This window comes from Eptatretus burgeri, chromosome 4 (genome assembly GCF_056783735.1).
Source record: "Eptatretus burgeri isolate ZD-2024b chromosome 4, Ebu_testis_v1, whole genome shotgun sequence".
Lineage (NCBI taxonomy): Eukaryota > Metazoa > Chordata > Myxini > Myxiniformes > Myxinidae > Eptatretus > Eptatretus burgeri.
The window spans coordinates 538,203-563,675 of NC_140964.1; the positions used below are offsets into that span (position 1 = coordinate 538,203).

At 42.5% G+C, this 25,473-nt stretch overlaps 1 protein-coding gene across 1 annotated transcript in view; it reads left to right on the plus strand.

Moving 5' to 3' along the window:
• LOC147027296 (uncharacterized) overlaps positions 1 to 25,473 on the plus strand; it is a 48,847-nt gene that overhangs the window by 12,757 nt on the left and 10,617 nt on the right. Inside the window, exons 8-20 of the mRNA XM_085876116.1 lie at positions 2,080 to 2,255; positions 2,400 to 2,483; positions 2,726 to 2,861; positions 8,392 to 8,570; positions 8,839 to 8,970; positions 9,078 to 9,233; positions 9,360 to 12,457; positions 12,659 to 12,780; positions 14,151 to 14,281; positions 19,056 to 19,157; positions 19,526 to 19,579; positions 24,507 to 24,564; positions 24,695 to 24,789. Coding sequence (XP_085732242.1) covers positions 2,080 to 2,255; positions 2,400 to 2,483; positions 2,726 to 2,861; positions 8,392 to 8,570; positions 8,839 to 8,970; positions 9,078 to 9,233; positions 9,360 to 12,457; positions 12,659 to 12,780; positions 14,151 to 14,281; positions 19,056 to 19,157; positions 19,526 to 19,579; positions 24,507 to 24,564; positions 24,695 to 24,789 — 4,523 coding nt within the window. The remainder of the gene's footprint in view (positions 1 to 2,079; positions 2,256 to 2,399; positions 2,484 to 2,725; positions 2,862 to 8,391; positions 8,571 to 8,838; positions 8,971 to 9,077; positions 9,234 to 9,359; positions 12,458 to 12,658; positions 12,781 to 14,150; positions 14,282 to 19,055; positions 19,158 to 19,525; positions 19,580 to 24,506; positions 24,565 to 24,694; positions 24,790 to 25,473) is intronic.

The window sequence follows — 25,473 nt, forward strand, 5'->3', positions numbered from 1 at the left end:
TACACATGATATAAATTCAATAGCTTTGGAAATATAAATGTTGGTGGGTCTGGGACCTCCGTTCAATTTTCATGCTTCCGCACCCGAAGGCACCAGAAGTATTGTTTTTGGTGTGCGTCCGTGCATGCGTAGCATGTTTTCGTTATCAAAATAACTTGTGAACCGCTGAAGGGATTTTGACCAAATTTGGCACGAGTATGGAATGCGATACAAAGATGAGTGCATGGCTCACAAAGTGGGTATGCTGTGGTATGTTTGTGGGAAATTCCACAAACTATTATGAGGTATTTAGACGAAACCATCAATGGTCAGAAATGAAAGTGGACATCTTGGGGAACCTGTAGAAACCGGCAATATCATACTCTCCATTTCCCTGTTTTATTAAAGATGAATTAAAGCAACAGAATATGGGTATTTTAACCTTTGAAATGTTACAGTTTGATTGGTAAAAAATTTATTTTACTGTACGTTTCTTATGTGACAGTTATTTTGAGTGTGGTGACTCAGAATGTGAACTTTGGTGTCTCTTTTATGTTTTGATGTTCTGTCTCCCTGTTCAGGTTTTCTGGCATCTACCCTATCTGATGAAATAATGGATTCGTACATAACGCTTCATGTCCACTGCATCGAGAAAAATAAGGAGTCCATTGTTGATAATGTTTCTTATGATTTCTATTCCAAATCTCCCTTAATTTCTTGGAAATATGACAGAGTCTTTTCTATTGCAGGAGTGATTTGTCTAACGTGAAGTCTAACAGCAGAAAAATATAGATCAAAATTGTGATCCGAAAAAAATTCGGACCGCAAGTAATCCCGTCTTGATTTTCGTGTCAGTCCCGTTATGTACGAATCATCATCATCTTTCGTCGGATGCAAATAACGCTAGCATTAGAAAAATCTTGCCGTCTTGCAAACTTCCCCGATTGATGGATATAATAGGCACTTGCAAGCGTGTCAGCACATTTCCATTTGCCGTCGAGCGCAGCGTTTGTCTTCGTGTCCGTGTCTTTACGAGAGCCGTAACGTATGAATCCAGCATGACGACACCGAGCCGAATGAGGTGACTCGCATTTGTCTGATAATTCTTCATTTTAACCAACGCTAGAATTTTTTTTTGGTGCTTCGTGAGGATCCGAGAGGTAAGAATTATGTTTTTCTTTTCATGTTTAAAGTGATTATTTTCAAAAGTTCGAAACAAATACATTAGATTTTAACGTTATTTTTCGCTTACAAGTGTGGCTTTCTTTGCTATTGAAGTCGTCTGTGTTTTCTTCGTAATTCATAACATCATAATTTATAACATCTCTCAAAATGTGTTGTTTTTTTTCTTTTTCCTGTCACATATTGAACCTGTTTAAAAAGGCAGAGTAAAAATTATGTTTCTTATCCCAAAATATAATATTTATGTTGTTTTTTTTCCTCTGATTCCGTACATAACGCTGACGCCAAGCTCGAAATTCGAACGTGTATTTACAGTGTTGTATATATTCAGTGGTAACTTTAAAACTGGACGTGCTGCGGGTCAAAAAAATTAGATTTAGCTATTTGAATACATGCAAATTAACATAATGGGTTGCATTTCATGTTTCCCTAAACTTTTTTTTGCCCTTTGTGTAACAGTAGTGTACCCACTTTGTGAGCCATTCACATGAATTAGTTTGATTTTGGGTTCAAACGGTCAATGGTCATGTGCCCTTTGAAAATCATTTTGCAAATGATAACTTTCTTTATAACAATCTGATGTTTTCTCTCTTCTACTTATCTCTCTTTTTCTCTCTTGCGCTCTCTCCCATGTGACCTTTAATTTTTAATCTGATCTTTAATTGAGATCAAACGTAACATTGGGTGTCATGACATCTAATGCAGGTTGAGGCAGATCCATAAACGCATCCACGTCACATTCTACTTTGTAGTCTTTGACTGCTTTGCTGGTTAAACATTAAATTGTTCCTATTAGTTGCTGATCGACCTAACAATCGATTATGGTTGATACGTGGTTTCTTCCTGCAGTGTACAATTTGATGTGGGTGATGACATGTCTGTTCTTGAAATGATCACTTCTCACCTCCTTCCTGCCAGTTCCTCAGCAGGAGCTGCCAGTTCTGCAACAACGCGTACAAAGGCAGGAGGGCTTGCTGATGCGTTTTCGTTCTGAGATACAAATGCATAAGGAACGTGATGCGCAGTCAACAACTGAGAAGGAGCTGCTCCAAGAGCAGCTTCAGGACCGCTTGCTGGAGGTGGAGAAAATAAAGGCAAGAGATTGAAGACTTCCATCTCTTTGCAAAACATCATCATTTGTATATTACTTTTTGGAAGTTAAATATTTCCTTCTTGATGTTGAAGACTGCAGTTAATGTTCTACAGATTTATTTGAAACTGCATCTGTTTCTTTACAGGAGTTCCATACCATGGAGAAAACGAGACTTATTAATCAGCTGAAAGATGCCAAGAACTTGATTGAGCAGCTGGAACAAGATAAGGTCTGTACAGACTGTAGTGAGGCCTCCGTTACTAGTTCCCAACCCTCTCTTGCCCTGCCCCCCCTACCCCCCGCCCCCCCACCCCCCCCCCACCCCCCACAACTGTCCTTCCTTTTGATTTTCTTCACTTGGCTTCTCCCCCAACTAACTTGGTAAAGAGGATAATGGTGACTGTGATGGTAGAGGGGTGGGGTAAGGAAAAATGGGAGCTCCTTTGTAATCATGATTGGTTTTTGTGGCAGGCTTTGGTGGAAGCAGAATTCCAGCAACAGAAGCAGCGTAGGTTGGAGCCACTAGAGATGATGCGGATGCGATTGCAGCAGTTGGAATTGGAACAAGAAAAACTGCTGTATCAGAACGAAAAAATTGAGAGGGCAGGTACTTTTGTCTTGCAGGTTAAATTAACTTTATTAGCCCATTCTCCACACAGCGGAATGAAGCGAAAAGCAGGGTAAAGGAATTTGTTCATGTCTGTCCTACTTCTTTCGGCTGCTCCCGTTAGGGGTCGCCACAGCGGATCATCCGTCTCCATTTCGCTCTAACCTCCACATCTTCCATTGACACTCCAACCACCCGCATGTCCGCCCTCACCGCATCCAAGAACCTCTTCTTTGGCCTTCCTCTTCTCCTCCTGCCTGGCGGCTCCATCTTCAGCATCCTTCTCCTGATATACTCTGCTTCCCTCCTGTGCACATGTCCAAACCAACTCAATCTCGCCTCTCTCACTTTGTCTCCAAACCGTCCTACCTGCGCAGTCCCTCTAATATACTCATTCCTTATCCTGTCCATCCTCGTCACTCCCAACGAGAACCGCAGCATCTTTAACTCTGCCACCTCCAGTTCCGCTTCCTGTCTTTTTGTTAGCGTCACCGCCTCCAAACCATACAACATAGCTGGTCTCACTACCGTCTTGTATACTTTCCCCTTAACTCTTGCAGCTACCCTTCTGTCACAAATCACTCCTGCAACTCTTCTCCACCCACTCCATCCTGCCTGCATTCTCTTTTTCACTTCTCTCCCACACTCTCCGTTACTTTGGACAGTTGATCCCAAGTATATAAACCCATCCATCTTCCCCACCTCAACTCCTTGCAACCGCACCAAACCACCACCCTCCCTCTCATTTACGCACATGTACTCTGTCTTACTCCGACTGACTATCATTCCCCTTCTCTCCAGTGCGTACCTCCACCTCTCAAGGCTCGCCTCAGCCTGCTCCCTACTCTCCCTACAGATCATGATGTCATCCGCGAACATCATAGTCCATGGAGACTCCAGTCTGATCTCGTCCATCAACCTGTCCATCACCATTGCAAACAGGAAAGGGCTCGGAGTCGATCCTTGGTGCAACCCCACTTTTACCTTAAACCGGTCTGTCATTCCTCCCGCACACCTCACCGCTGTCACACTGTCCTCATACATATCCTGCACAATCCTCACATACTTCTCCACCACTCCCGACTTTCTCATACAATGCCACAACCCCTCTCTTGGCACCCGATCATAAGCTTTCTCTAAATCCACAAACACACAATGTAACTCCTTCTGGCCTTCCCAATACTTCTCCATCAACATTCTCAAAGCAAACATCGCATCAGTGGTGCTCTTTCCGAGCATAAACCCATATTTCTGCTCACAAATCATCACCACTCCTCTCAACCTTGCTTCCACTACTCTTTCCCACAACTTCATGGTGTGGCTTGACAACTTTATCCCTCTGTAATTTCCACAGCTCTGCACATCACCCTTGTTCTTGAAAATCGGAACCAGTACACTAAATCTCCACTCCTCCTGCATCCTCTCACTTTCCAAGATTTTATGAAACAATCTGGTTAACAACCCCACTGCCATCTCTCCAAAGCACTATCATGCCTCCATGGAAGTGGAACAAGCTACACTCTCCCCTGCCACCACCTTACAGTCTCTAATCTCTTTCAGGTTGCATTTCCTGCTTAAGATGTAATCCACCTGTGTGCACTTTCCTCCACTCTTGTACATCACCCTGTGTTCCTCCTTCTTGAAATACGTATTTACTACTGCCATTTCCATTCTTTTTGCAGACTCTACCACCATTTGTCCTTCCACATTTCTCTTGTTGAGACCGTACCTACCCATCACCTCCTCATCCTCTTTATTCCCTTCCCCAACATGCCCATTGAAATCTGCTCCAATCACCACTCTTTCATCCTTGGATACACTCTCCACCACTTCATCTAACTCACTCCAGAAATCTTTATACTCCATCTCACACCCCATATGCGGTGCATATGCACTGATGACATTCATAATCATCCCTTCAATTTCCAACTTCACACTCATCACTCGGTCCGACACTCTCCTCACCTCCAATACCCTCTTGACATAATCTTCCTTCAGGATTACCCCGACACCATTTCTCCTCCCATCCACACCATGGTAGAACAGTTTGAAACCACCTCCAATGCTCCTCGCCTTACTCCCCATCCACTTGGTCTCTTGTACACATAGTATGTCCACCTTTCTTCTCTCCATCATATCAGCCAACTCTCGCCCTTTGCCAGTCATCGTCCCAACATTCAGAGTTCCAACTCTCACCTCCACACTTCTACCCTTCCCCCCTCCCACTGCCTGTCTGTCCATTGTTCATGTCTGTCCATCTTTCTGTATACAAACATCAGTTTATCACCGAGGAACAACTTATTGAAATTGAATGTTGTATTTTGAATAGGAAGACCAGTTTGGCATTTTACAGTACTTTGACTCTGAATTTGTCACAATCGTACATGTGCAGAGAGGAGCACGATAATATTTTTACTCTGCGTGTCTGCCTGGCAGTCAAACAAAATTGGAAAATCATTCCAAACAGGAAACTTACTGTTTTTAGCGATGTCATAAAGGACACAAACAACAGACACAAAAAACGAATGTAACTTATTTGATAAGTTGATGTAATAGACACTGTGTCAACGGTGGTAAATTCCAGAATTAATTGAGTTTTTGACTTTTACAATCCTTATTTTATTGCAATTGAATGCCTCCGATCAGCAGTACCTGGACATGCTAAATAGGGCGGTGTATAAGGGTGGTCTGTTTTTGCAATCTGTGAATCATGGTGAACTTCATTGATTAGCCTTGTTACTTGATTTGACCAGCTTGTTTTGTTCCATTGTAGGATTAAGGTCTCCCTCAGTATGGTCCATTGTTTTCTATTCTCTGCAATTCAGAGTTGTTGTATTCCTGTGAATTTTTCAATTTAGTCTCTCGATGTCTGTCTAATATTTGGTCTTTCTCTGTTTAGTCTCGTTCCTTCTCGAGGTTGCCAGTTTCTCATATTCTTGTTATTTATCGGTTGTCCGTTCTTCATGCTGTGTGCCAAGTCCAGTTTAATTTATTTCTGTTGATTGTGACCAATATGTTGTTGGATTTGGTTTTCTTTGTGATCCGTTGACTTCTCTTCTCTTCTCTTCTCGTTGTTGTTGTTGTTGTTGTTGTTGTGCCAAGACAGCAGCTTTCCAAAGCGCTTGGGGTGATGATCAATTTTGGTCCAACTTTGTAAGAGACCACTTTTGTTAGTTACACTGCCATGTCTCGATGCTTGTATTGCTCATCATTACGGAACTTTCAAAATGAGGCCTTTCACGCATGTGCTGTGTGTATGTGCTTTCAGTGACTCTGTTCTACTAACTGTGGCACTGCTGTTGCGAGTGCGAAATCTGAAATTAAAATTCTTATAAACATAACTTTCAGCATTTAGATGAAAGGGTGCCAATTTCGAAATGGTTAACCATAATTGTTCTGTTCCTGAATGCAATTGGGCTTGAGGAAATATAGGAAATACAATAAATATCCACGGGTGAGAGGTGTCGAGTTCCTATCATTTCCTATATTTGCCCTCGAAGGGCACTCGGTAGAGCACATACCTCCACCACATAATATCTGATCCAGGAGAACATATCGGGCCCAATACATTTTTGAAATATCATGCGAATATCGTTTTTGGCCCTATCTCTCAATAGTGAAGAATCACTTTAATAATTAAATAATTGTCATAATCATATCCGGATCTTCACCAAAATCGAATCAATTCGTCCTTGCCACACACCCAACCTGTCTAAGTCTCATCCGGATCCGTCCACAACTTTTTGAGATATCCTGTACACAGACAGACAGAAAGGGGTGAAAACATAACCTCCTTCACCCTTGGTGGTGGAGGTAACAAGAAAGCAGCAGCCATGGATGTAAAAATGGATGCGCACACACCACACACACACACACCACACACACACACACACACACACACACACACACACACACACACACACACACACACACACACACACACACACTCTTATCCTTTTAGCAATCGATGCAAAAATCAAGTATAATTTATCTTGTTGTCCTGGAACTTCACTAAAAAAAAAAACTTATCATAGCCTTCTCCATTAAATATCATCTTCTAAAAGTTCATTTCAAACTTACCCGAAACATTCACAAGCCCCAGATATGACCTTCCCATTGGTATTCAGAAGCACCCAAACCAGGTGCGGCGTTTCCCTCGAGCCTTCCCGTTGTGCAGAGGCTCCGCCCCCCCCACCCCCAAGCTTTCTCTCAGGTACTCTTCCAAGTATTTTTGGCTTCTTTTAGAAGGTTTGTGAACCATTTTACGAAACAAACCATGTCGCGCACACTCGATAGATGTTCTCATTCCCCGAAGATCACTATTTCTAGGGGCTTCTGTGCACGTGCACCGATAATTTGAGGATGGATTATGTCGTTTTTAAAGTTCCGTATTGTAAAGTCTTTTCAGATATCAAGGCAATTTGCTTTGCAGGACTTTTATTTTCTAAATTGTGTCCAGGTTCTGCATCTGCTACTATTCTTCTTCAAAGTGATCTTTATTTTTTTTTTTTAACGACTTGGCTTGAGTAAATATAACAGCTCGTTTCTTCAATTTTAGTTTTGACTTGCACTGAAATGGAACATGATTTTTGTTTTCATCATATTCATTTTTAGTTTGACCTCTGTCCTTCAAATTTAGCACTTCCATTGTAATTTTCAGTTCTTCAACATTGTTACCTCCACCACCGAAGGTGAAGGAGGTTACGGTTTCACTCCTGTCTGCTTGTTTGTTTGTCTGTTTGTGTGCAGGATATGTCAAAAAGTTGTGGACAGATTCACATAATTTTGGGGACAGGTTGGGTGTGTGACATGGACGATCTGATGAGATTTTGGTGAAGATCCAGATCCAGATTCGACTAGTAGAATTTTTAAAGTGATTCTTCACCATTGAGAGACAGGGCCAAAAATGATGTATAGCATGATATTTCAAAAATGTATTGGGCCCGATAAGTTCTCGTGGATCAGGCATTGATTGCATGGTGGAGGTATGTGCTCTACCGAGTGCCTTTCTAGTTTGAAATTGAAACTGAATCCTACGTGCTTTCGTCTTTGTGTAACATTTATTCCTTCATTTTCCCATTTTAGTCTTCGAAATAGTCAATACTCACTCTGAGCCGTGTAGTGAACATTTTTGGTGACCTTGTTTTTTCCTTGTTTGACACCTCTGTCAATCTTGATGTTGTTACTACTACAGTGTAGTTTCAAGGTCACCATTCCACTATTGTTGGCCTTGCTTAATTTGTTGATATTTTGGCTATTTGTTGAGCTTTCATGACTGCATTTATTTCGAAACTGTTGAAGGATTTTCATAATCAATAAATGCTAGCCACAAGAGCAGTCCTATATTCTTTTGATGTATGTATTTATTTATTTATTTTCAGAAGGTGATTTATTGTTTGAAGGTGATCAACTAATCAATATTGTGAAAGCAACTCATTTTAAATTTGTTTTTTTTTTTTGATCATTCTAGTACAGATAAGAGTACTCCATGATTGTGGAAATGTTCAAATTCCTCCTTCATGTTACCAAGGGTTTGAGGAGCTCGAGCAGGCATTAAGTGCAGCACAGCGGGCAGAGGAGGCACGACGTCAGCTAGAAGAAGAGATGGAAAATAAACTTTGTTTAGTGGAACAGGCTGGAGAAGAAGAGAGGCAGAACTTGCTGCAAGAGTTGTCACGAGGCAAACATGAAGCTGTACAACTCATGAAGGTGAGATTGAATACGTTGACATGATCTTCTTGATCATTGTGTGTAGAGATGTATCATTGTGGCATTGTAGTAATCAACTGTAATTCAAGTCTCAAGTGTAAAACAACTTGCCTTGAAGTTGGTAGTTAAGTATTGAAGACTCAAAACCAGATACCAAGAGTGCATTTCGATTAAAAAATTTTTTTTTAATGTGACAAAGATTTCATGCCCTTCATTTGAAAGGATTTGTGATGTTCAGCCATTTGCAAAGGGATAATCGTGTATCCAGACCACATTGGAGGAACGGCTGGCAGAAGAACGGAACAAACATTTGGAGGAGATGTCAGCTCTTGAGAAGAAGTGGCAGGAGCAGCTGTTGCAGCGGGAGAAGGAACTCCAATGGAATCACCAACAGATGTTGGTATGTCTCGTGTGCATGACCTTTAAAAAAAAAAGAGTGCCTTTTTTTTTTGCATAATATTGTATCCCATTCCCACTCCTACTACTAACCCCTCACTCCCCACCAAGAAATATAGTGCAGCAGAGTGGCAAGCACGACTTTATGATAGGGAGCAGCAGCAGCAACTGGCTCTGGAGGAGAAGGACTTGCAGCAGGCTGCCATGCAGTATCAGGAGAACTCGAGGCGCCAAGAGCTCCTAGACGAAATCCAGATTTTTCGGACGGTATGACTATTCTTCATAATTATCTTACCTGTAAAACCGAGCAAAATTCATTAAGAGGTATTTGATGTTGGAAATCGGACAGTGGGTGTAATACTTTTTGTTGGTCTGTTATTTGTTTTGTTTCAGAGGGTTTTGGAACTTGAGAGCATTGTAGAGAAAAATAAAGAACATGGTGATGACGTTGGAAGCAATATAAATGAAAAGGTAGAAAATATCAGCCAACAATTTGAGCAGAAAATAGATACTCTGCTTAAGAAGCACCAGGAAGAAGTCCAACAAGCTAAGCAAGAGCAGGAGCATCACCACACAGAGATTGAGAAGCTTTTGGTCGTTCACAAGCTAGCATTGGAAGGCAAAGAGGAACGGTTCAATGAGCACATTGTCCAAATGAATGAAAATAACCTTCAGCTTTTAGAAAGCAAAGATGCGGAGCTGAAGCGTCTGGGGTTAGAACTGGAAGGGGCACAAAAGACCTGCAAGGAACTGGAAGAATCGATGAGGGTCACGAAAGAAAGCAAAAAATGTTTGGAGTTTGAGCAACAAAAATTGCAACAAGAAAGGACAGAAAATGATTTTGAAAATAGAACAATAGAATATGATGAAAAAGATGCATTGGAGATCCATCAGGTGGTGGAATCTGATGGGACGCATTATGAAACCGAGAAACTGCTTGAAGAGCTAAATCAGCTGAAGCAGGAGAAAGAGTTGATGTCAAAAGGGTTTGTGGACCAAATCACTGTGTTGGAAGCTACTTTACACGCTACTCAACGTGAGAAGGAAAGCATTGAAAAGGAGTTTTGTGAAGAAAAAATCGCTCCCCAAAATACAAAATTACACGAGCTGGAAGATGTTAATAAATCAATGGAAAATCTTGACAAAGTTATTGGAATCGAAGAACGTCATAACAAACAAAGCGATGAAATGAGACAGCTGCAGGAGCAGGCAGCTGTAGATCTCAAAAATGACAAAGTAAGTAAAATTGAGGAGCTGAATGTCCAGTTGCAAGAACAAGAACTTAAGCACAAAGATGAAATATGTATTCAACAAAAGAGAATTGCTGATCTAGAGTCGAGGAGAGAAGAACTTGAAGCTTCTGTAGTTCAAATGAAAAAAGCCCAGTTGTCCAAAGAAGAGGAATTTCAGATCCGAATGGAGGAATCTGAGAATGCATTTGGGAAAAGACTTGAGGACATTTCTGGATTTTATAAGGAAGCTGAAAGTATCAAAGAGCAGTTGAATGTGAACCTTTCAGCTGTTCAACATGAGATTGTTCAGAAGAACGAAGAGTTGTTAATCATGAAGAAGCGATCGGTAGAACAAGAAACAGCATTTGTTGAAAATGAAAGCAAACTTAAAGCAGAGCTGGAACAGGCAGAGGCACAGTTGCATCATCTCCGGCAAAAATCAAAAGAGATGAAAGAGAAGCACAAGAATAAGCTAATAGAACAGGAATGCAAGTTCAAGAAAAACCTTCAAGATGAACTTGCAAAAGGGGAAGTGGAATTTCAAGAAAAAATGGCTGAGATTGTCCAAAAGAGCTCTCAGGATGTGAATGAAGCTCTTGGTAAACTTGAAGCCAGGCAGAAGGATCAGCTGAGTACGTTGGAAGATGATCACTGGAAGGAGCTAGAAAAGGTAGAAAAAAGTTGGCAGGAGAGACTTTGTCAACGTTTAAATGAGGTGCAGGCAAAAAATCATGCTGAATGCCCAGAAAAGCAGAAGCTGCTGCTTGATCTGAAAAGCCAGCTTGGTGATATGGAAGTTCTTGAGCAGCAAGTAGCTTTTTTGAAGGGAAGGCTTGGGTGTGAGGAGGAAAAAATAGAGAAACTGCAGCAGCAGTTGAATCAGAAGAGTTCCCAGCTGGAGGCAAGTTTGCATCTGTGTACTCGAAGCAACGAGGATCTTTCAAAATTGAAACTACAGCTGACGTGTCTGCAGGATAAACACTCCACTCTCGAGGAACACTGCCAGAAGTTGTCAGCAGAGCCCTCCCTACCTGAAAGAGATATTAATTTAAAGCAACATGACCTTCTGATATCATCATGTTCGTTATTGGAAAAGCGGTTTATGCAGATGATCAACAATTTTGAACAGGTTTTAAATGATCATTTGTTGAATTTTCTGAAAAAGACCAATATCTGTCATGATGCTTTGAACAAGCTTCACAACATTCTGAGCACAAAAGGCATGGAAACGTGCAAGTTGAAGGAACAAGTGAATTCCCTTCTCCAAGAGAATGTAAACCTTCATGGTAAGATTGAGGTACAGCAGGAGCTCCAAATGCAGCTTGTTGAGGTTCAAGCTGATTTAATAGATGAGCGGGAAGCAAAGGACAAACTTGCAAAAGAGCTGCAGAACACAGAGAAGCAGCTGTTGCAGAGATTGGAGAAAAAGGATAAAAACACCTATGTTCACAATTATTTAGACCCTGAACACCCACAAAAATGCAAGATTTTGGAGATTCCAGAAGGAGATGATGTTTGGTCAGAAACCAGTTTGGAACAGCAGTTGCTGACTACCAGGGCCCTCCTTGCTGAGAGAGAAGTTGCTTGGCAGAAGGAACGTAGTGCTCTTGAAGATCAAATGGCAAATGGGGGAGCCACTCGGGTGGCCGAACTTAAGAAAAAAGCCGAAATGAGAATAGCACAGTTGAAAAAGCAGTTGGTAGAGAAAAAACAACTCGTTGAACAAATAGAAACAAAAATGAAATCCAGGGAATGTGAGCTCGAAGAAAAGACTTCTGCATTTGGACTTCTGCAGGATCGAGTGATTTTGCTAGAAAACGACATTGCTGTAGAGAGATCACAATCGGAAAGTAGGAGAGTAAACTGCGAGAGGCTTTTGGAAGAAGGCAAGCTTCAACAGAAGCGGCTGGAGGAAATGCAGCTGGATAAGGAGACGCTTGAAGCAACCATTGTGGAGCTCCGATGCGTGCCGAATACATCAGAGCATGAGGTTGAATTGGAGAGGAGGCTGAGAGAGCAGGAACAACTTGTGCAGAACTTGACAGAAGGTTCAATGGAAAGGTCTCACTTGGATGCGGAGCTGCAGCCAGCCCTGGAAGAGGTGCAACTCAGATTTGAGGGTGCAGAAAGGGAGAAGACCCAACTGAAGAAAGAGTTGTCACAGCTGAACAAGGACTTGCGGCTGCTAAGGAAAGAGCACGAGGATGAGCTGGCCGAGATGAAGAAGTCTTCTTTTGAGGAGGCTGGATTGATGTTTCGGTATGTTATCTGAAAGGTTTTAAAATTAATTTACTTTAATTATCGCTATTTTTAGCAACTGTCATGGGTACTATAACAATTTTGATAATTGTTGGATGCACGTATCAGCTTCTTTACCTTCGCTGTATTACTTTCTACCGAATGGAAAAAGTTAGCTCAGGTTTGTGTGGCCATCTTGATGAATCTTATTCTTGTGTCTAGGCAGGAAAGAGAAGACTTGGAGCTGCAGCACAGCTCTGCGCTGAAGAAGCTCGTAAGGGAATTTAACACCAAAATGGCACGGAAGGAGATGGAATTGGAACATAATGTCAAAAACGTTATCGGTAAGCGATCAATTCGGAATTCGATGTGGGATCATGCATGCAGTGAATCATTCAACTTAAAATTTTTCTTTCGCAAATATGAGCCTTCACATTGCCAAGACCGTGAACACCCACCACAACACCCCTTCCCCATCCCAATCCAAGTTATTTGGGTTGTAATGGGAATTCAGTAAAACATTGTCGGATAATTCGTTTCCTTGTACTTTGGTTTTGACCAGCTTTTAGAAAATATTTTTCTTCAACATATTGAATTGTCGTATTTGTTTGTTTTTAATCCCGTCCCAACTTCTACTGGGTTAATGAATTTTGTGCAATGCTATATTTTCATTGGTAGTATTTTTTGGTGTACTGTGGAACCCTGACATTCGTGGATCCTGAGTAATCGCGGTTTATAAAACATGACCTGCTTCTACATTTGCGGCCCCTGTGCTTCGGCTATTCGCGTTTTTTGCGGGCACAAAAACCATCTCCCACCAGCCACGTGCATAAAAAAAAGTTTGAAAACGATCACCTCCAGCCAGGCAGAAAGCACCTCGACTTGTGCATAAACCACCCCCCCACAAACAGTGGTCACACTACGCACCCCTCCTCCATCTACCCACAAACCCCTGCACAGCTACTTATGTGCAGCATGTCCTGGGTGTCATTATTTCTTCTCGTACTGCTGCCTTGCCCGGCTGTGATTCTTCACACTCGTGGACTTTTAGCGCTCATTGTTTTATCATGGGTCCGAAGCGCAAGACTAGTGCAGGAGATGCGTCTGCTCCCAAGAGGCATAAAAAAAGGTTATGAGCCTGAAAATGGAACTGCTTGATCAACTATCAAAAGGTGAGAGTGCGGCCTCTGTCGGCAGGCATTATGGCGTGAACGAGTCTACTGTCCATTGCATTAAAAATACAGAAGGCGATTTGCGAAATTGTTGCAGGTTGTGCATTAAAATAGCACCAAAGTCAGGGACGACCACATCGAAGCAATGGAGAAGGCATTAAATGTGTGATTGGAGGACAATGCCCAGAAAACCGATAGAGCGAAACCGCGATGTGGAAATCCGTGTTCGGTGTAGGCCTGCTGTACTATAATTTTTAAGTGATTCGTCACCAATTGAGAGATAGGGCCAAAATGACATATCACACGATATCCCAAAAGGTTGTGGACGACTGGAGGGATGATGAAAAAAACTTTGGATGAGTTGGGTAGTTGACAAGAACAAGCTTATAAGATTTTGGTTAATGTCCAGATGCAGATGTGGCCTGTCAGTGGAATGCAAAACATAAACTATTCAGCCTGGTTGGAGGTATGCGCTCCACCAAGTGCCATTCTAGTTCACATATGAACTCTCTTCCTTTTCTGCATCCACTTTCTTTCCTCAGATAAGAGTGAGGAAGTTGAGGAGGAGCTATTACAGACACATAATGAAGAACTCCAAACATTGTACATCAAGCTTGAGCAGAAAGATAAGGAGCTTCAACACGCTTTGCAGCGACAGGAACAGGCTGTGCAGGTACTTACCAACAATTCACATGACAGTGCACAGTTTATTCTTGTGGGCATCACATGTGAGAATTTTTAAAGCAATGATTACGTCTTTAAATGCCAATGGAGTCTACCATCAAGGTTTACCACCACCACTACTACTACCATGCTACCGGCTTCAATTATTCTCACCTTGTGGGATCAGCTAAGAAAATATTTTGGTGCAAGTCTTGCACCAAAAAAAGTAAAGGTGCAAGTCTGGCCAGGTCTCATGTTTGACTGAAGGTGGCAGGAATTTTGACCTTGGTAAGAGTGCTCGCGATACGTCGCCTACACTTCTCGGAATGTGTTTTGGTATTTTTAACATCCTCCAATGCTATCAAATGGTTCCCCAGCTTAAAATGTCCATTCAGTAGACGGCACAATTTGGAATGCAACGCTCCGTTTGCCTGCAAAACACCATTCCAACAGTTTATAATCGGGTCGGAAATCGAAACCAGAAGAGACTGCTCAAAGGTAAATGCACTGCACCATTTTGTCAGATTTTATCGGGGCTTATTTTTAGGGACCAAAAGTTTTTTTTTTGTTTTTTTTTTATTGTATTGGGGAGATTGGGCAGGCCTCACGTTGGTCTCGTAGATTGTGTGATGCTCCAATTCTGGATCACTCCTAATCTATCTATAATTCCAGCTGTGTGTGTGTGTGTGTGTGTGTGTGTGTGTGTGTGTATGTGTGTGTGTGTGTGTGTGTGTGTGTGTGTGTGTGTGTGTGTGTGTGTGTGTGTGTGTGTGTAACCGCCGTTTCTCGACAACCACAGGTCCGATCTAATTGAACCTTGCCAGGTATATTGCTGGGGACCCGAGGATGTGCCTTTTCAAGGTTTGATATTAATCGGACAAGTGCTTCCCAAGTTATGGCCATTTATTTACCAAACCAATGATAGACACGTTGTTGCGTGGGCGTGTCCGATGGGAAAGGGAAGCTCAGCCGCGTTCGCCATTACGGGTTACAACGTACGGACTTCCGGATAATGATGACTTCGTGTATTCTAATAATTTCTCGATTTCTTATGCGCATTTATAGATAAACACAATGCCCCAAGTTATGATCGTTTTCATATTAGCCGGTGTATAAATTTCGGTAACATCAGAGTGCTGGTATGCTCCGAACCAGGAAGTAAATTTTTTTCTCTCTCTTCTCTTTTTGTTTTTCCTTGCCACGACATTGCGAAAAGGTAAAATACGTTGGCGCTAATTGAATAATTGGGTATTAAAACTAAATTGCGAATAATCGTAACTGCGAATAATATTCGAACTTCCGGGCCACGCACGTAGGGGCACTCAAGAGCGAAGAAACGGCCTGTGTGGTTGTTGTTTGTTGCTCGCGGTTTGAATATTTATCTATGAAATTTTTATTTTTATTTTTTTATGGGCACGTACTAATGTTTATAATTGTTGCTTGGTGTCGCTCCATGTGCAGTAATTGCTTTCAAAAGATACATAGGTACTTCGTGCTCTTTAAAATGCATTTATTCAACCTCAATTACTGCTTTAAACAATCACTTGATGTTCAAAAATGGAAAGGGAGGATGAATGACTAATGTGTTGTTATTTGTGGCTACATATTGTCGTGTCCATGCCAAATAAGACCGACACTGGACGGATGGACCGAACTGGCTGTTATCCCTTTGGACTGCGTTCGAACAATGGCGGCGTTGCACGTGCAGGAATCGCAAGAAGCACACAAGGCTCTTAACTTTTAAAACCAACGGATTTCCCGAGCAAACAAAATAACCAGGGGATGGTGATCTTGACTGTGGAGATGGCGGGTTGAGGTGGGGAAGAAAGGGGGAACACAGAATCGAGGACAAATAATTATACAATGAGTAATAAAATCTGAGGTGCCACATTCCAGATTCAAGCACAGACAGGGTTGGGGTACAAGAAAACCCGGATGAGCCCTTAGCTGCTGTTGGACGAGCAGGCGATGAGGCGAGGAAAACACATGACAGGGCAACAAAGGATCACGAGCAGGAACAGGACAAAGGCAGGAACGCGAGAAGGCAGGCAGGCAGGATTGTACCGGTAGAGCAACCATTTCTTCTCCACATCATCTACCAACTCCCTTGGTGCAATCCCGATTCTCCTCAGGGCTTACACATGACTCTCTTGATCCTGGCTTTTGCGAGAGGTCCTCCAATACTCCACCCTCCAGGGACAACGAAAACTCCGCCCCTCCGGAGGTGACAAAAAGCTTCGCCCCTCTCTCTTCGCTTGGGCCTCACCTCAGGAACCTCCTCCGATGGGACATGCAAGAGGTTTTATGTATAGTTGTCTTAACCTTAGTCCCTAACTAATTATCACCACACACCATCCCCTGTCTGGTGCATATTCTAACAAGACAATTCTTAATATACATTTCTTGACTTGATCACATTGAGATGGGCTAACCACTCGTACACAGTTCATTCGACTCTAACAGTTATATCTGTTCTAAGGCAATGTCTCACCCCCTCCTCACAACCCCACCCCACCCCCACAAACATTACAATATCTTCATATGTATAATATATGATGAATAGCTGAGTGTTGGTTTAGCAGTTAAGGTGGTTGGCTTGGGACCTTCGAGTCCTGACTTCAATCCCCTGTAGACCGTTTGAATTAACACCAGGTGGGGTTGACTCAGCCTGTCATCCTTCCGAGGTCGGCCAAATAAGTACCAGTGTACTGGGGTAATAACCATTCGGGGTAACCTGCGTCCGAGAGGTGACCCATCCAGGACTGTACTCCTCGCCAATGAAACTGCCTCGGCAGCCCTACGTGCCTTTGTAGCACAAAAGGAATGGTATTATTATTATTATTATCATTATGTGATTAATGCATTCCTAATTTTATTTTTACACCACGCATGCAAAGTTAAAAATGGGGTTCAGTAATTGGTTCACTTCTGTCTGCCTGTCTACAAACATCAGTTTATGATCGATGAACAATTTAAGTTCAAATGCATGTTATATTTAACCCCATGTTATATCTGTCTGTCTGTTTGGGAACAAAATATCTCAAAAAGTTGTGGATGGATCTGGACAAAGTTTGGTGGAGAGCTTGGGTATGTGATGAGGACGAAATGTTTCGATTTTGGTGATGATCTGCATCCAGATCTGGATCTGAGAATTTTCTAAGTGATTTTTCATCATTGAGAGATGGGGCCAATATCAACATATATCAGGATATCTCAAAAACTTTTGGACGGATTCGGACGAAACTTGTTGGGCAAGTTGGGGGTGTAACGAGGAAGAATCTGTTTGATTTTGGTGAAGATCCGAATCCGGATCCGAGAATTTTTAAAGTGATTCTTCACCATTCACCTTCACCATTCATTCACCTTCACCATTCTTCACCACCAATCAACCAGTGATTGACGAAACTTTGTGGATGAGTTGGTTAGGTTACCAGAACGAGCCGATCAGATTTTAGTTCAAGTCCAAATCCAGATCGAGCCTATCAGTGGGATACAAAATGTACAGTAATCAGCCTGGCGGAGGTATGCGCTCTCCCGAGTGCCCTTCGAGTTTGAACATAAATCGGAAAACGAGCCTGTAGTTTGGCTGTACTTCGGCTCTGAATTTGTCCCGATTGCACGTACGCAGAGGAATGAGATTTTTTTCTCCCGTCTCTGCCTGTCTGCAGTCAAACAAAATTGAAAATCATTCCAAACAGGAAACGTACTGTTTTTAAGGACATTATAAAGGACCAATACAACAGCCAGGAAAAACGAATGTAACATGTTAAATAAAGTAGTGTAAAAGATGTTGCATCAACGGCAGTAAACTTTGAATTTTTTTTTCTTTCTTACAACCTATGAACGCTTTATTTTATATACTTGAACACTGTAGCACACAAATAGCCTTGTTGGCACTTCTAAAACGCTTCCGTTTCGCAGGCCTTGGACTAAATGTTACAGCAATTTACATCATTATTGTCAATCAAATGTGCCATTTGTAGACGCTGCCCACGTCCTTGTTTCTCAAGACAGTGTGGGGTAATGTGTTCCAGGAACTCTCTAGTACTTTGCTTTCTTACTTATTTATTTTGCTTTTATTGACCAAAAAATGGGTACCGATTGAAAGCAAGCACAGACAACAACGAACATTGTGCAAAAGACCTGATGGGTATGGAAACGTATACATTGATTAAGAAATTTCAAAATCCTTTGGTTTTTTTTTTAAATGTTTTTATGAACAACTATAACCACACAATAATTGAGCTGAACAATTTCCATATTAAATGCTTGTGGAAGTTATTGTTCCAAATAGTAACTTCAAGTAGTAGTAAGAGTAGCAACAGTGTCTTTTCCATGGATTAATATGCTGGTTGCATCATGCTTGTGCATTTGTGTGAGGAATTAAAAAAAAAAGAAACGCCATTCATGTTCTTGAGCAATTTCTTTAGTAATGGAGGTTGCATTTTTCTGCATTGTGGCAAAACTGAAAAGTTTTGTTGTGCTTCATTTACCTCAGCTTGATTGGAGGGATATTCTTTCTGACTGTACTCACTCCAATGCTTTTAAGCAAGCAGAGTGCATGCATTATGTACTCAGTGAGCTGCCACACTGAGGATACTGTTTGTTCCCTTGAAGCTAAGTGTGTCATGCTGCTTAGTCTGCCATGCATAAAGGTCAGATGTTTGTTATGAGCTATGCAGTATGTAAAGCTAAAACATCATTCAAAGGAGCGGAAACCGAGAATTAGATGGGTGACCATATTCTGGCAATTTGATCCTGGGTTTTGACGTTTTGACTCGCAGGACTGTGAGGTTGAACTGGGAGCACGCATTGATGAAATGCAAGGCCAGTTACAAGAGCAGGAGTCACAGCTGCAGCATTTTACAGCCGAAGGCATTGCACAGGTACAACTCCCAAACAGTGGAACATTTTTCATGGGGACCCTTGTATGCATTTGTATGTGTCTGTACTTAAGTAGTGTATTTGATGAAAAAAAAAAAATAATAATAATAAAATGGTGTCTCCCATGGATTGGTAATCCTTTGACTTTTGAAGATCCGTGAAGTGTGTTCGCCATATTTCCACTCTCTTCTTATTTTGGGGTTGCCACTGAGCCCTGCAACTTGTCTTGTTGGAGTTTGCTTGTTGTATTTTGTAATTTCCACTTCATTTCAAGACCTTAGAAATTGAAAACTCTTGCCAACTTACCAATGAATCACGTGTGTATGCCAATGTGCACTCCAAAAGGTGTTGCCTGTGTCTCATGCGATAGGATGCATGCCGGCTTGGTGAAGCACTGCAAAGAGAAAAAGCGAATGAGGTTCAAGTAAGCTTTATTTACAGTTCAGTCAATGTTTAACTGTCATTTTTTTTTTTTACAAATAAATACTAATATTGAAAGCAATGATGTCAAAACAATTATTTATATAATATATTATACAATCTACACATTATCATGTACTGAATGATCTGAACTGATGCATTTGGAGGTCCAACCGATGTTTGCGTGAGCTTTGATGAAAAAGATTAATTTATACTAAATTAGTGAGACGTGCTTGCAGACTGCAAGCAGATGCTGGGGTGCATCCTCCGTGCCGACATAATAAATATAAGCTTTGTAAATTTTTGAAGTGGATTGAGGTTGCATTCTGCAATCGGCGAAATAAATCTATAATGAGTGATCAGAATGAGCTCTTTGGTTAATAGTTTTCAGATATAGTAAATATTTGTGTAAATAGGTGAAACGTTCTGAAATAAAACAATTGCGTACATTTTTGATGGGTTCCTAAGCAATGCCAAGAGACTGCATTTATGAGTTAGTCAAAGACAAACATTTAGGGCTGGAACTTGTATACCGGAGTCAAAACAGAAGGATTTTCATATTATTGAAGCTGTTCTTACGATGCATGTCGTTGACAGACAATCTAAGTTATCATTGTGTTCAGTGCATCTTCCCTTTTTGATACATTGATTGAATTGTAATTGGCAGCGATTATGTAATAGACTGCGAGAGAGATATTTAATCTGTCGAGTCTGGATTCCATTCTTGATCCGATGAAAAATGCGGTGCAGTATCATTCATTTGGCATGCTTTCAAGAGATGATGTAATGAAGAAGCCATACCTGTTTACGATTGTTTATGGCTTCCTACCATTGGATACCATCTATAAAGAAGAATGTTTACCATTTACTACCATTGGACACACATCTGGGGCCAATGCTCAAACCTGACAGATCTTTCCATACAGGTTGTTACTGACAAACCAGACATAATCTGCTTCACAGAAATCTTCCTGCTTCAAGACGTCTCTGACTCACTAATATCTCTCCCTGGTTACTCCCTCCTCTGGTATGACAGACCTGATCCTCGTCCTGGCGGCGGAGTTGCTCTCTTCATCCAAAACTCCATTCCTCACTCTTCATGCACTGCCCTCACACACCAACACCCCCAGGAATAATTCTGGCTATGGCTTCCATTCCATTCCCAACTCATGTTTATGTGTGTTGGACCGTCCACCAAACGGTGATGACTCCATTACACGTCAATCACTGAAAACGCAGACCAACTTCTATCCTCTCATCCCAACTCTCTCTTCCTCATATGTGGTGACTTCATTTGCCATCATGCCAGTTGGTGAGGTGTGGGTACCTCTCTCACCTGTCATGGCTCTTCAGCAAAAGACTTATGCGACTCATTGGGACTGACTCAATCAGTCAACTTCCCGATCCGGATCACAACCAAGGTACTCCATCTCTTCTGGATCTGATTTTGACAAATTTCCCTGAAAATATCTGTTGTTCTTCCTCCGCTCCATCGGTTCTTCTGACCACGTGATTGTCAAAATGGACATCTCTCTGGCTGTTATCAGAGAACCACCTCAGTGCCGTCGAATCTGGCATTTTACTCAGACTTACTGGCAGGGTCTTCAAGCAGCCATCAAACTTCGAGACTGGTCTCCCATCTGTAATTTCTCTGACATCAACTGATCCTGGGAATTCTTTCAAAGAAATTTGCTCTCTGTCATGCACAGATTTAGCCCCTCTTGTCTTCAGTTGTCCTACCCTTCCTCCCGCCCTTGGTTCACTGAAGCTTGTGGTGAGGCAGTTCTCCTGAAACAACTTGCCTTCGCCTCATGGAATGCAAATCCAACTGAAGGCAATCTCAGTTCCTTCCACAAAGCTCGGAACAAGTGTGTATCTACCCTCAGGAGAACCAGGAAATATCACCTTTCTAATCTTTTCTTAAGTCTGGTTTCAGACCAGGTCACTCTACCCTGGATATGCTGCTTCCGCTCTCCCAACAATGGATGGAGGTCCTCAATGCCGGGCATGAAATCAGAGCCACGTACCTAGACATATCGTGTGCTTTTTGACACAGTCTGGCACCCTGCTCTGCTCACTTAACTCTCTTCCTATGGTATCCAAGGCCATCTCCACTCATGGCTTGCAGACTTCCTCTCCTGTCACAGCCAGCATGTGGCTCGAAATGGAGTTCTCTCATCCCCTCTTCCTGTCGAGGCTGGAGTTCCTCAAGGCAGCGTTCTGGGCCCTGTTGTTTTTTTGGTTTTCATCAATGATCTCTCCGACTCTCTGGAAAATCCTCTATCTCTTTACTGATGACTCCACCCTCTGCTGCACCATCTGTCATCCCTTAGACCGGCAAGCAGCAGCTTCTTCGCTCTCTGCAGATCTGGGTAAAATCACAAACTGGTCCAACACGTGGAACATCTTTCAATCCGAACAAATCTCACACTCTCACTATGTCTCTCTGAAAGGACCATTTGGAACCCACCCCCCCCCCCCAACTACTTTCTCAACAATCTGCTGGAAGAAGTCCTTTCATTCAAGCTTCTAGGTCTCACTATCTGCCATGATGTTTCCTGGGAAAGTCACATTTTCAACCTGGCCTCCAAAGTCCTTCCTCGGCCCACCTGAGCTTCTGAACACAAACAAAGCTTTCATCCGCAGCCTGATGGAGTACTGGGGTACTGCTCTCTCCTTTGGGCTGGTGTTCCTGCCTCTCACCTTTCTTGGCTTCACGCTGTGGAAACCAAGGCATTTAGAATCATTAGTATCTCCCACGATGAGGCTGAGTCTTTGGGCCTTGCCCTCTCTCACCGCAGGCAGGTCGGTGGCCTTTCTGTCTTCTACCCTCTCCTCTGCGGTCTCACCCCCCCCCCCCCTTGCTCTGTCTGCGATTTGTCCCAACCATATTTCCACAGGGCACTCAAGGTCCGCCAGCAACCCCCTTCTGGTAAAACTACCAAAATCACAAATCACTGCTCACCTTCACTCTTTAATTCCTCTTTTTTTTCCCACCTTTGGAATAAGCTCCCTCACTCTGTTCAATCCCATTCTTCCCTCCAGGTCTTCAAAACAGCTGTTCACCACCACCTCTTATATCGTCACCCATCCAAAACCACGATCTTTTCTACCCCCGTTAATCCACCCCAAACCCACCTCCTTCAAATTCCCTGCTTTCCTTCCTGAAAGTCTGTGTAGTGTCCATCTTGTTTACCCTGTGTTCCCCACCCCCATCCCTCTCCCTTCCACACATGTCTTCATGTCTGTTCCCCACCCCCATCCCTCTCCCTTCCACACATGTCTTCATGTCTGTGTTCCCCACCCCCATCCCTCTCCCTTCCACACATGTCTTCATGTCTGTGTTCCCCACCCCCATCCCTCTCCCTTCCACACATGTCTTCATGTCTGTGTTCCCCACCCCCATCCCTCTCCCTTCCACACATGTCTTCATGTCTGTGTTCCCCACTGTTTTTTTTTTCCTTCCCTCTCCCACCCCTCTTGTCTCCTGCCCCTCTTGTTGCGTGTTTCTGTGTGCTGGCTCTCATATGAGCCTCGACAGTGTATACAAAAGAAAAAAAAAATTGTACACCATCTATAAACAAGAATGTTTACTGTTTCCAACCACTGTGCATGGAAGGAAAACTAAACGAGGAAAACTCAGACATTTCTCGAATCAAAGTGCGATAAAACCTAAAAACACCCGCTCCATTGGGAAGCAGTTGTGCCCCTGCGCCTCACGTGACTTGTCATTGTCTTTGGTCACGTGACCCTCTGTGAGCAGGACTCACCAGCTGACTTTTCTTTATAGATATTTTTGTTTACAGACACTTGCAGAGAGTTTTGTGAATTTTCTTTTTGGAATATTGGTTTTGAGTTGCATTGGTAGGCAAAGTTTCAGCCTTTCTAGCCCAGTTAGAAAATACTAGACATGTATATGAGTGAGTCAGTCAGTGAGTGGTTCGAAAGACCTTTACATATCTATACATACAGGTGGTGAACAAAAAAGTGGAAACATCAATGTAAGGTTACTCAATAGGGCATTGGGCGACCACGTGCAGCCAGTATGGCCTGTACGTGCCGTGGCATAGAATGCACTAGCATCTGGAATTCTGCAGGAGGGATGTGGCTTCATTCTTCCATGAGAAGGTCAATCAACTCACACCTGTTTCATGGAGGAGGAAAATGCTGTCTCGGGCATTGTTCTGGAATATCCCATAAAAGCTTGATTGGCTTCAGATCTGGTGACTGAGATGGATAATATCAGTGTCATTCTCATCAAAGCAACGAGCGACCACGCGTGTTCTGTGGATGGGGGCATTGGGGGGGGGGGGGTGGGATCTCCTCTTGTAGCCATAACTATAGGCAACTCGGCCTGTGCAGCATTCTTGTACATGATCCTAAGCATGCTGGGATGTTATTTGCTTAATTAACACATTGACCACACCTTTGTGGAAACCGTTGCTTGGTGTCCCTCTTTTCCATCTCTTCTGGAGAACAGAGAGGGTGAGCACCCTCCTTCATTGTTCTAAGGACAACATTGTCTTCAATTCAGATTCCCTTCACAATTAGGATTGCTTGGAGCCCTCCAACTGTGTCTGTTTGTTGCATCCCTGGGGCTGCAGAGAGCCAAAAACAAAAGAAACGCAGGTGTTTCATTTGTTTTTGTCCACTACTTATATATACATACACAAGATGAGGTTTTACATGAAGTTATATTTCCATGGTGAGGATGGCCTTCACCTTTTATTTTACCTGTGTTGATTTGTTATGCCTCTTCTTCTCCCAAACTAACAATTAAAATCAGTTGGTAATTTTGTGGCACTTATTCGTGAAACCTTTCATTTATAAATTGTTTTCAGTGACTATATTCTCATGATAACTTGTAAACTAGGCATGGCTGGTACATGTACTAAAGCAGGTGTGTATGTATACTTGACTGTACGTTGTAGATGAAACTTCTCAAGGAGCGTGTGGCAGAGCTGGAAAGTGAGCAGGAGAGCCGTGGAGGTGAGGGTTTTTATGGTGATTATGCCTCAGATAGGATTGTTGTACGTCGTCTTCTTACCTTGTGTAATTGCACCGATTTAATGATTTATGACATTGTTCGGACACTTTTGATCCCTATTGTTGGTGTTAGAGTCGAGGGAGAGTGCATCGGCTCTTGTCGAACCCACTGAGCTCGAGTACCTGCGGAGGGTGCTTTTTGAATACATGATGGGGCGTGAGACCAAGGTGCGATCTCGTGAAGTGCAGAACTGGATTGTTTTGCTCGGTTGCGATCAAAACGAGTCGAGTGTTCAAGTGTCTTGAGGGTGACCAGGCCCAAAAGTGTGTACCCTAATTGAGGCTGACAAGTAAGTCGGTTATACCAAGATTTCCTGACTGCATATAGTCATCCCGTCAGGTATTTTCAGCAAATGGCAGATCACAAACCGCATGTTGCATGTTTGGTGCTCATGTTTGTTTCATTACCTCCACCACAAAAGGTGAATGGAAGTTCGTTATGTTTTCACCCCTGACCGACTGTCTGTCTGTCTGTCTGTGAGCAGGATATCTCAAGAGGTTGTGGATGGATTTCAATGAAACTTGGTGGACAGGTTGGGTGTGTGACAAGGACAAATTGATTAGATTTTGGTGAAGATCTGGATCTCTGGAGTGAAAAATTTTTTTCAAGTGATTCTTCACCATTGGGTGACAGGGGTCAAAAACGATACAGAGCATGATATTTCAAAAACGTTGTGGACGAGTTATGACAAAACTTGGTGGATTCATTGGGTGTGTGACGAGGTCAAACCAATTAGATTTTGGTTAAGGTCCTGATGCAGATCCGGCCCATCAGTGGAGTACAAAACGTGTACTGTTCAGTCTTGCAGTGGTATACGCTCTACCTAGTGCTATTCTGCTATTCTAAATATA